Source organism: Brachionichthys hirsutus, unplaced genomic scaffold, assembly GCF_040956055.1.
Source record: "Brachionichthys hirsutus isolate HB-005 unplaced genomic scaffold, CSIRO-AGI_Bhir_v1 contig_976, whole genome shotgun sequence".
Classification (NCBI taxonomy): domain Eukaryota; kingdom Metazoa; phylum Chordata; class Actinopteri; order Lophiiformes; family Brachionichthyidae; genus Brachionichthys; species Brachionichthys hirsutus.
Window position 1 is genome coordinate 159,841 of NW_027180316.1, and position 10,398 is coordinate 170,238.

The window sequence follows — 10,398 nt, forward strand, 5'->3', positions numbered from 1 at the left end:
AACTTTAGAATTAGTTATTAGAATGAATTCTTGAAAAGAAAACTCAAATCTCAAAATGAGGAAAAGAGACAGACTTGAGTCACGAAAGAAGCTGAACTCAAGAATGCCCTTCATTCGATGACGGGCGTGTTTAAAATGATGACTGCATCGACTGTTGAAAATGTGCTGCCATAATGGCTTTCATTTTCACAGCGGGGCTCCTTGATGATGTTGGCCGTTTATCGGCTAACGAGACTGATCCTGTGATGCCATTATATGGAAGTTGGGTCACACTGAGTGGCCATGCTCTACCTGGCTTGTCCACTTTCAAATGAGTTCCTGTTTCTAAGTGATTCCTTAAATTCATTCTCATCTCCACTGATCTGTGATCTTGGGACGGTGACTGGCGTGACGTCTCGCACACTGACCTCTCGCTTTTGGCATCTCCTGGCTGTCCCACTGAGTGTGTGGGCGGTGGGGGGAAAGTATAAAATGTTGTCCCTGCTTTTCTCTCGATGAAATGTCGGATCTCCTTCCATCTTCATTGCTCTCACGTTCTTAATATCCCAAAGGACTTGATTGGTGGCAATTATATCGGAGTGTGTTTTGCTGCGTCGGCTAAATGAGATGAGTCGCTGCGGAACAAGAGGGACGGCAGAAGGGGTGAGTGGGAGGTGATTGTATGGAGGGACGTCGAGACAAAAGAGATGGGTGGGTGAGCTTTTAGTCTAATTACACCCACTCTGCAATGGAATGAAGAGAGAGAGGAGAACCGTGAACATCTCTGGGATAAGTGATGAAGTCGAGAAGAAATGGAAGCAAAGTTTAAAGGCAGAAGGCCAGTCAGCAGCAGCCATACTGGTCTGTCAGGGTCGTGCTTCCGTCCAAGTTGTCACAAGGCAGTATGTTGTAATTTGATATAACTTTCACGAGAGTGATCATCCTTTTGTTCCGAGGCAGGATTGTCGATCTTAAAATCCACTGTCTCAGGTGATAAAATATTGCAGTGCAGGAATAGACGACACTATAAAGTTATTTTTGTCAAACTTTGTGTCTTTGCCGAGTTGTGATTATTTGCAAGTCTCTGCAGACCGGCTAACGGTTCTGTGAAATCACAAGCGTTTCGGTGACGGTTTACTCGTAATGTTTGTCCATGTTCATGATTGAAGTAACATAAACTAGTCGGCATAGAACTCAGATTTGATTAGGATACTTAAAGTTCTAGAGGTACACCAACATTATGGCTGTTCACACATTTTTACTAATCCACGAAGTGAATGTTGAACTTTGACCTGCGGTTTAAGCTGGAGGACCGAGGCTCCCCCTTGGGAACCAGAATATCTGCATTAACTGTGTAAATGTATCTCACACAAAAAACAGGAGTATCATCCTGCTTGTCGTCTGGATCATATTTCTTGCAATCCCTCCAATAGGTAACCTGAGACATTTCTTTTGGGGTGAATGGGATAGAAAAAGTGACAGTAAAATTGTCATCCATAGATGCTAACGCAGCTACAAAGGAATGACGGGTAATTTATTGGACTTGGGTTTTGATAATTCAAATTCAATCAGAAATCCTGTGATTCTGGTGAATTGTCACTCCTTTAGTCACCTTTAGTTGACATTTTACAGCCCTCCCTTTCTGCTTTGCCCTGCCATCATAAAGTCAACTTAAACTAAGAGGACGACTTATAATGGAGCTGTCCGTCTATCCCTCTTTCTCTCCACTTTTAATTGAATGTCCATGACAGCAGCAGGTTTTCCTCCTCCTAAGTCATCTGAATCTGTTATTTTACCAATGCAGGCTGAAGTGTGATTACAGCTGGGACTACTTTAATCACTATTTAGCCACATTGCTGCAGATGGAGCAGGGGAATTGTGGCCGATTACATGATGGGAGTGATTTCATCCCCTTTGTGGCTTATAACTCCCTGACTGCTGTAATTTGATAAATGCATTTTAACAGGTACAATGAAAACAACTAATTCATAATAGAATTAAAGCTCACGCACACAAACATGTAAAAGTCTACTTTAATCTTGAGTTTATCTATATGCAGTCTCGGTTCTTTTTTTTTCTTTTTTTTGGTCCCAGCACTAATTAAACAGTGACATTGTAGTTATTTGACCTTCTCATACAACTTCACTATTTCAGTGGAGCTAAGGCTCAAATTGCATTACTCAAGTTTAAAGTGATTGAAAATTTTAATTAAAAAGTTATTTGTTTGCCTTGCCAAATTTATAGTTCAGCTAAAGTAGCAGTTATTACAGCTGAGAGTATGAATGCGTCTACGGTGGTTGCCCTTGAGTCTGTCTGTATGGCTGAAGCTGCCACACGCTCTTAATTAGAATTGGACCTCCAGTCGTCGTATGGGACACCAGATAGAAGCGGCCCTATCTGCTGAAGCATCACTAACAAATGCCAGAAAATGATATACTCTGAGTCGAGAGGGGATATTTTTTTTGAAACTACGAGTTCAAAAGGCAGACAATGAGTCATGACTCGAGCCTTGGGTGATACGGAACGAAAGAACAATGTTTGTTTAATTATGTCTAAGATGACCGTTGAGTTGAGGTAACAACCTTCACAGTCTCAGCAGAAATGGACTAGTATGAAATATTTGGTCTAACCCAAGGGCAGATATCAAGTGTCCTGAGAAGTTTCCTAAAGAATATTATTTCTGTCGGGTGCAAGAGGCTCTGGAGGGGGGCGGGGGGGGATTAAGGTGACACTGGAACTCCATCAAAAGCCAAACTAAATGGGGTTTTTTTGGTGAGTGTAGCGACTACTTAAATTAACATATCGTCTGTGTTGGTGAATGTTCACTCTAACAGTGGTTCTGTACTTCATAGTCTCTACTTTTTGTAGTAAAGTCTTTTTTTTTCTGATCAAACAATTGATTACTACAGCTCTGTTATAAATTGATTTGTTGCTTGGTTGCATTATTTTATTATGCTTTAGAAATTGTTTAATAGCCCAGTGAAGACTTTTAGGAAGAGAGGACATTGTAAATATTAGACACTACTTTTACCAGAGGGGGGGGGGGGGGATGATTAAATGGAATGTGAATAAATTATTAAATATCAAAGCGTTGCCTTCATCAAATCTTTCTGATTTACTGATGAACGGGTGACATCTGTGTTCCTCCTGTCCTCCACACAGGCCCACCTTTCGGTACTTCACCTGGCACACCTGTGTGCTGGGCATTGTGGGATGCGGCATCATGATGTTTCTAATCAACGCCGTCTACGCCTCGGCCAGCATCGCCTTCATGCTGCTGCTGCTTCTGCTGATTCACTACCTCAGTCCCACTTCCAGCTGGGGCTACATCAGCCAGGCTCTTATTTTCCACCAGGTATGAAACACACACGCACCCACACACACGCATAATCAGACACTCGCTCTCAATCCTGCATTGTCATTACTAGAGCAACTAAAATGTCATCCTCTCAGCTTTACAAGAACCTGTATCCCTGCCAAGCAATCTTCTATCAAGTTTGTAGAGGCACACACACACACACACACACACACACACAGAGACTGATCTCTACTGCCCCTCCCTCGGCCAAACCCTCCGCGTTTAGCAAACAAGCACGCACACACATACAGGCGCATTGTCCCTCGATCTCGCACACACACACACACTACCTTACATTCCAGCAGCTATCCATCACATTTATCAGGTTTACCAGACACACACATGCACACAGGTTTTACATCTTACAACTCGGAAAAGCCTGTTGCTCTCAAGGAGAGGGGGCACCTCTGCCAGGAGGGCCTGTTGCCAAGGGGTTCTGGTCGGGGGAGGGGGATGGCAGAGTTTGCCAGCAACTTGTCAGAGGAAGGAACATTATTACAGCCACTAAAGTTATTGCGCTTTTCTTCCTTGTCCTCCTTCTCCTTCCTACATTCTGTTCTCCGTCTCCTCCTGGACTATTCATCTCAGATTGGAGACGGCAGCTGCGGCACAAAACACTTGAAACGATCCCAAACAAAACTTGAAGGATGATTAGTTGGTAAAATGAAGATGTTTTATTTGTTTCTGATCAAGCGGTCGATTGTTGGATCAATGTTCCTGAAGATTAAGATGACTAACAGCTGACCGAGGATTTTAGGTGACTGCAGCCCTGATTTGAACTGGGTTGTTGCTCTTGTTTTCAAATCATGACGGAATGTTTAAAATCGGTGCGAGTAATACTTAACAGCAGTAATAAAGCATTGAAGGTCGGAGAGGGGCCTTTGTGAACAAAGCCGTGTCCATCCTTCTACCGAACACAAAACGATCGGTTGCATACAGATCAGTATGCGACAGGAGCTATAAATCAGATTTCGTCTTACAATGTTTGTGATTTGGCAGTCATTTATTTCACCAAAATAATAATTAATATTGTATTGCCAATACAAAAGTGATCAAAGAGCTAGAAGAGGCCGAGATGAAGATGCTGAGGTTCTCCGTGGGAGTGTCCAGGTTGGATAGGATTAGAAATTAGGCAATAAGAGGGACAGTGAAGGTTGGACGTTTTGAAGACAAGGTCAGAGAGCAGACTTTGGTGGTTTGGACTTTGGACATGTCCAGAGGAGAGAGAGGGACTATGTCGGTAGAAGGATGCTGAGGATGGAACTGCCAGCGAACAGGGCTAGAGGTCGACCCAGGAGAAGATGCATGGAATTAGTGAGGGAGGACATGAGAGTGGCTGGTGTTGGGGGGGACGATGCAAAGGACACGGTGAAGTGGAGAAGGTTGATTTGCTGCGGCGACCCCTGGCGGGACAAGCTGTAAGAAAGAGATGATGGCTAAGAAATGAGGCTATAACTGGGGTTTTTTTTTTTTTTCTACAAACGTGTCTAACAGCAGCCAAGCGTGTGCATGTACATATCATGCATTCATCTTCAGTCCCTGCACCCTCTAACAGTAGCCGGTGTGGCTGGACGCCAACTGGGTGACATTGACGCAGACATGGGAGGAACTGCTGCTTGGAGCTGAAAATTGTTTAGAAAAAGAACAAAGAAAAAGAAAATGACAGACTAGAAATTCCGATGGTATCACAAGAAGGAAAGATGGAGACCAAATATTTTCAGGGATAGGGGATGACTGATTGAGAAACTACGTGATGGATGAGACTGAAGTGACAGAAGTGATGATAGCCTGATGAATGAGAAGAGGAGAGATGGAGACGGATGATTAGATGAGTGGAAGATCTTATTATTTTTTCACTTCACAGCGATGGGAGAATGGCAATGGTCATGCGGATTATGACGGTAATAATGTTGGAAAGTGTTGCATCTTCATATTTGATCGATGGGTCCATGGACACATGTGTGATCAGTAGCTTCAGGATGTGGAGGCAAAGTTGTCCTGCCAAGAGGGTCGTTGGCATCACCGCTCTTCACTTCCCATCTCAAAAGGAGCTGAAACACAAACTGTCATTCCTTCACTTCACTAAAACTTTCTTACCTCAGGTTTATCAGGCTCCTCCAGAAAGTATTTCATGCGAGTCACTTACTATTTAGAATCTTGAGTGGGGTTTTCTCCAATTGAAGTTTTGACTAAGGGCTGCTTCTTTAAAAGAATAATGCTCCACTCGCCTCTGTCTAAATGGAAGGTGATTACTTGAAGTGCTTGTCAGATTGTCCCTCATTCTCTTGACTGTATAACTCACTCCAGTTTTAATAATGATCACGCAAGAGTGTAAACTACTACTGTACTTTCGACTTGTCCCATGAGGGGGTCGCCATAGCAAATCAACCCTCTCCACTTCACCCTGTCCTTTGCATTGTCCTCCCCAGCACCAGCCACTCTCATGTCCTCCCTCACAGCGTCCATGTATCTTCTAACTAGGCCGACCTCTAGCCCTGTTCCCTGGCGGTTCCATACTTTTATCAATATATAGTCCCTGTCTCTCCTCTGGACATGTCCAAACCATTGAAGTCTGGCGTCTTTAACCTTATCTACAAAACGTCTCGCCTTCACTGTCCCTCTTGTCGTCTCATTTCTAATCCGATCCAACCTGGTCAATCCCAAGGAGAACCGCCGCCACTTCTAGCTCCTCCTGAACTACTCTGACATACTTCTCTTCCACTCTAGACTTCCTCATGCGGTACCACAGTTCTTTTCCAGACACCCTGTCATAGGCTTTCTCTCGATCTACAGAGACACAATGCAGCTCCTTCTGACCTTCCCTGTACTTCTCCATTGGTAGACTCAATGCGAACATTGCATCTCTGGTACTCTTCCTTGGCATAATGCTGCTCACAAATACTTACTTCTGTCCTTAGTCTAGCCTCAACCACCTTTTCCCATAGCTTTACTCCCCTATAGTTTCCACTCTGTATGTCTCTCTTCTTAAAGTCTTGAAAAACTGAATCATCCCTAAAAGTTCTCCTTCATCTCCACAAGAGTGTATGCAGCAGCATTTACATGGTGGACATGTCGCCACTGGTGTGATGGTCATCAATTCCAATGAACGTATAGACTGAGTGTTAATCATTCCCCGTGGACTGTAGTTTTAGCTCTAATGGTTGGTTCCACTTGGTTACCTTTCCATAATGGTACCTTGGTGCGACCTCATTAACACACATTCAGAATCCTAATGATGGTTGTGTTAGAGTATGCATTATAATACTGATCTACACTCGGGGCTGAAGTTTACACCCATTAACAATCACAGATGGGTGATCATTTGTGCTATTGACACTTGTGTATACATAACTTTGAGCCCTCTCATGGTCTGATACCCCCATTTGGATATTGATTGAGGTTTGATTTGTTTCTAACACTAACAGGGCTTTGAATGTGTGTGAATGCTGGCTTATGATTGCTCAAACTGCTATATGCAATATAAGTATACCGGTAGTCACTATTTGCCATGCTAACATTAAGTACACATTGTAAACCTTCTGAGACCAACAATACATTTAAACGAAACCTAACTAAGGAGACCGTGCCAACCACAGCTAAGGTTGTGTCATATGTCATGGCACCCAAAAGAGATGGTCTCATGATGGTTTTAATGTTATAATTACCTAGGCAGTGGAGGCTATGTTAATTTTGGCAGGATTATTCTAGCGGGCATTAAACTTTGCTAATAATCTAAATCGGGGATTTTTTTTTTATAGCTTTAAACAAGAGCTCAGATTTAGCTTGTTGAATATGAAATAAGAATGAGGTGACAATTTAGCAAGTCCAATTAATCAAGCATGTTCATTAGAAATGTAATGGCTGGTTTTAAGTTAAACACAAATAAAGCACAAAAACCCAAGAGTATGACAAGCTTCTCAACGGAACTGCCACGGAGTGCTGAGGGGTAGTGATATGGAGCAAAGGTGAATTTAATCAGGTAAATAAGAGGTGACCTTTATTAATTACTGCAGCTCCTCTTTTCATGAAACAAGAAAAACTGAAATTGGATGAAACGGCAGTGTTGACTACCTGCTTTTATCTTTTTTGCATCAGGTCAGCTCATTAACTTTGTTGTTTTTAAAGTGTTTAACTGATTTGTTTTCACTGCATAAGAAGTTGCATGCAATGACATTCATTATATGCCTGAAATTCAGGTGGTTGCATAAACTCATGTAAAAACATTGTACACTAATGATCCATGAAAGTTGCTTCCCCTTTCTGCACACAAACTCAGCCAGACATTAAATGCATTAGAAGACATGAAGAAAATGTATATATGGCCAATTTCTACCTGCTTAATTAAAACCCTGAAGCATTTCAGGGTTTTATTCTTGGCTGGAAAAGTATAAATAAATAAACAAATTGTGGCTCTTTCTTGCAAGTTTGACAAGCATATGTGCGCAATTTATATTGCCTGCAGAAATTAATTTAGGGAGCGGGTTTTGTGTGATTAAAGTGGAAGACTCAGTCTCAGATGGCTGCAGAGACATCTCTCTTATAGGAACACCCTCATCATATTTATGGCTGTCTGAATGTCAGTGACTCCAGTGGGATAGACCCCCCCCCCCCCAGCCATTACATATGAACAAATAAACAAACCTCCCAATAACAGCCCTCGTTCCATCTCCTACAGGTGCGCAAGTACCTCCTGATGCTGGATGTGAGGAAGGACCATGTCAAATTCTGGAGGCCTCAGATCCTGCTGATGGTTTCCAACCCTCGCAGCAGCGTGGGCCTCATCACCTTCATCAATGACATCAAGAAGAGCGGCCTGTACGTGTTGGGGCATGTCCAGTTAGGAGACCTAAGTAAGGGCAATGACATCCAGCTCTCCCACCAGAAACTGGCCCCCCAGATGTTGTTTTGTCTGTATGCACAAATCTGACAATATAATGAATGTGTTAAACTTAAAAATAGTCACTTTTTGTTGAGGGTTTTTTTTAGGTGTGTTGAAGGGAACCTGAGAGTTGTCGTGAATTCTTTAGAATCCAAACCTTCTGAATGACTGGCTGCTGAGGCATTTTGTTTTCATATATATGAAGTAGTGGTTGGCATAATTTCACTGAAAAGGAGTTTGATGTTTCGGACTTCCATCGCTTGCTCCTGAAATCTGAAGTTTTAGAGGTTTGGTTCGGCTAAAACTAAAAGGGAAATATCTCTAAAGTGCCTTCCCCACCCGCGACGTGTCAGTTATATTGACTGCTCTTCTCTGATTTGGACATGAATTGTTTCAGGCCTTCTTTGCCTTTTACCCTATCTGATTTTTTTTTTTTATTCTTCTGTTGAACCATCAGCTATATTTCTCCTTTCATTCCATCTTGCTTTCTATCATCCCCACAGACACGTTGCCATCTGACCCTCTGCAGTCCCAGTACGACTCCTGGTTGTCGCTGGTGGACCAGCTAAACATCAAGGCTTTTGTCAACTTGACCCTGGCTGATTCTGTGCGTCATGGGATTCAGCATCTCCTCTTCATCTCTGGACTAGGTCAGTATCACAACGGCGAATCAACTTTTGTGTGACGTTTCTCCTTCTAGTCCTTGTCTACATCCTGCGGTTCTCAGCTTTATGGTTGTAATTGGTCCTTCGCGATCCACGATGGTCATTGTAAAACCAAACTTGTATCTGTAAAGAGGCTGAACTTTCTGTCTTTCTTGTTCTGTCCTTGTGGCTGTCTTGCTGCTTTGGCTCCCTCTCATGCCAATACTCGTTTTCTTCGTCTGTCTTTTATTTGTAATTGATGAAATAACCAATCCTCTACTTCTTACCTTTCATTTAACATAGGAAAAAGTGGCGAGCACGGTGAAATAATTTATACCATTGGTGTCATTCTATCCCTCGTCATTGCTCCCAGGTGGAATGCGTCCGAACACCCTAGTCCTTGGATTTTATGATGACTGTCTCCCAAATGACAAACTGATTGATCCATCGCTGGCTACCATTCAGTGCACAAGTGCCATAGAAGCCTCGCAGGACTACGAGCGACACTCTCCTCTCTTCCATTTTGCTCCCCTACGGGGTTTCAACGGTGGACAAGACGACGGGAAGGTACTTGGGCCACAAGAATATGTAGCGATCATCGCTGATGCTATGAAGATGCTCAAGAATGTGGTGCTTGCCCGGTACTTCAACAACTTTGAGCGATCACAGATCCTTTCCCCGCCCGCCTCGTCTCCTGCGAGGGGAGCTGTGTACGTTGACGTCTGGCCGGTCAACCTCCTCCGTCCCGACAGCAGTAGCTATGTCGATACCTGCTCTCTGTTCCTTCTCCAGCTAGCCTGTATCCTCAACATGGTGAGAGCCTGGCGCAAGACAAAGCTCCGTCTCTTCCTGTGCGTAGAGGAAGGCCGAAGCTTGAGGGGCTCGGAGGAGAAGCTGAGTCAGCTGCTGAAGGAGTTGAGGATCAAAGCTCAGATCTACCTCGTGCCCTGGGACCAGCAGGTTGCGCTTCACTGGCAGCGCCAAGGCACGTGGGGCAAGAAGAATTCATCGCAGTCTGCTCATTCCGCTCCAGATGAGGGCAGCCCGAGTGCAGATGTGGAAGAAGATGATGATTGTGCTACCAACTTCCCAAGCAACACTACGCGGTTGTCAAACGACTACCTGTCATCTGTTAATAAGCTGATCCTGGAATCGGCACAGCCTGCTCCTGCCGTGCGTTTCCTGTACTTGCCCCGCCCCCCAGCTGACACCCGCCGTTACGCCACTTACTTGGGCCAATTAGAGCTGCTGACCCAGGGCCTGGGCCCCACGCTTCTTATCCATGGGGTCACCCCTGTCATCACAACTGACATTTGATCAAGCCCCTTCCCAGATCGACGGATGAGTTTATCGACATTATCGCCAGGTTCCGTCTGAAGGTGATCTCGGTGGACCGAACTCCCCACACAACCAATCACCGTTAACACCATCTGGCACGTTTTGAAGGTGTGATGAAGAACAAAGTCCGTCTGGCACATTTTGAAGGTATGATGAAGAACAAAGTCCATCTTGCACATTTTGAAGGTATGATGAAGAAC

The 10,398-nt window shown here is 43.9% G+C and overlaps 1 protein-coding gene across 3 annotated transcripts in view; it reads left to right on the top strand.

Moving 5' to 3' along the window:
- Window positions 1-10,177, top strand: part of LOC137912526 (solute carrier family 12 member 9-like) — a 32,479-nt gene extending 22,302 nt beyond the window's left edge. Inside the window, exons 10-14 of one of the 3 annotated variants that reach the window (XM_068756681.1) lie at window positions 3,142-3,334; window positions 8,013-8,187; window positions 8,720-8,866; window positions 9,234-9,849; window positions 9,955-10,177. In XM_068756681.1, the coding sequence (XP_068612782.1) occupies window positions 3,142-3,334; window positions 8,013-8,187; window positions 8,720-8,866; window positions 9,234-9,849; window positions 9,955-10,177 (1,354 nt within the window). Of the gene's footprint in view, window positions 1-3,141; window positions 3,335-8,012; window positions 8,188-8,719; window positions 8,867-9,233 lie in introns of all 3 variants that reach the window. The other 2 variants (XM_068756680.1, XM_068756679.1) reach the window with 2 other exon arrangements.
- Window positions 10,178-10,398: the final 221 nt, after the last annotated feature.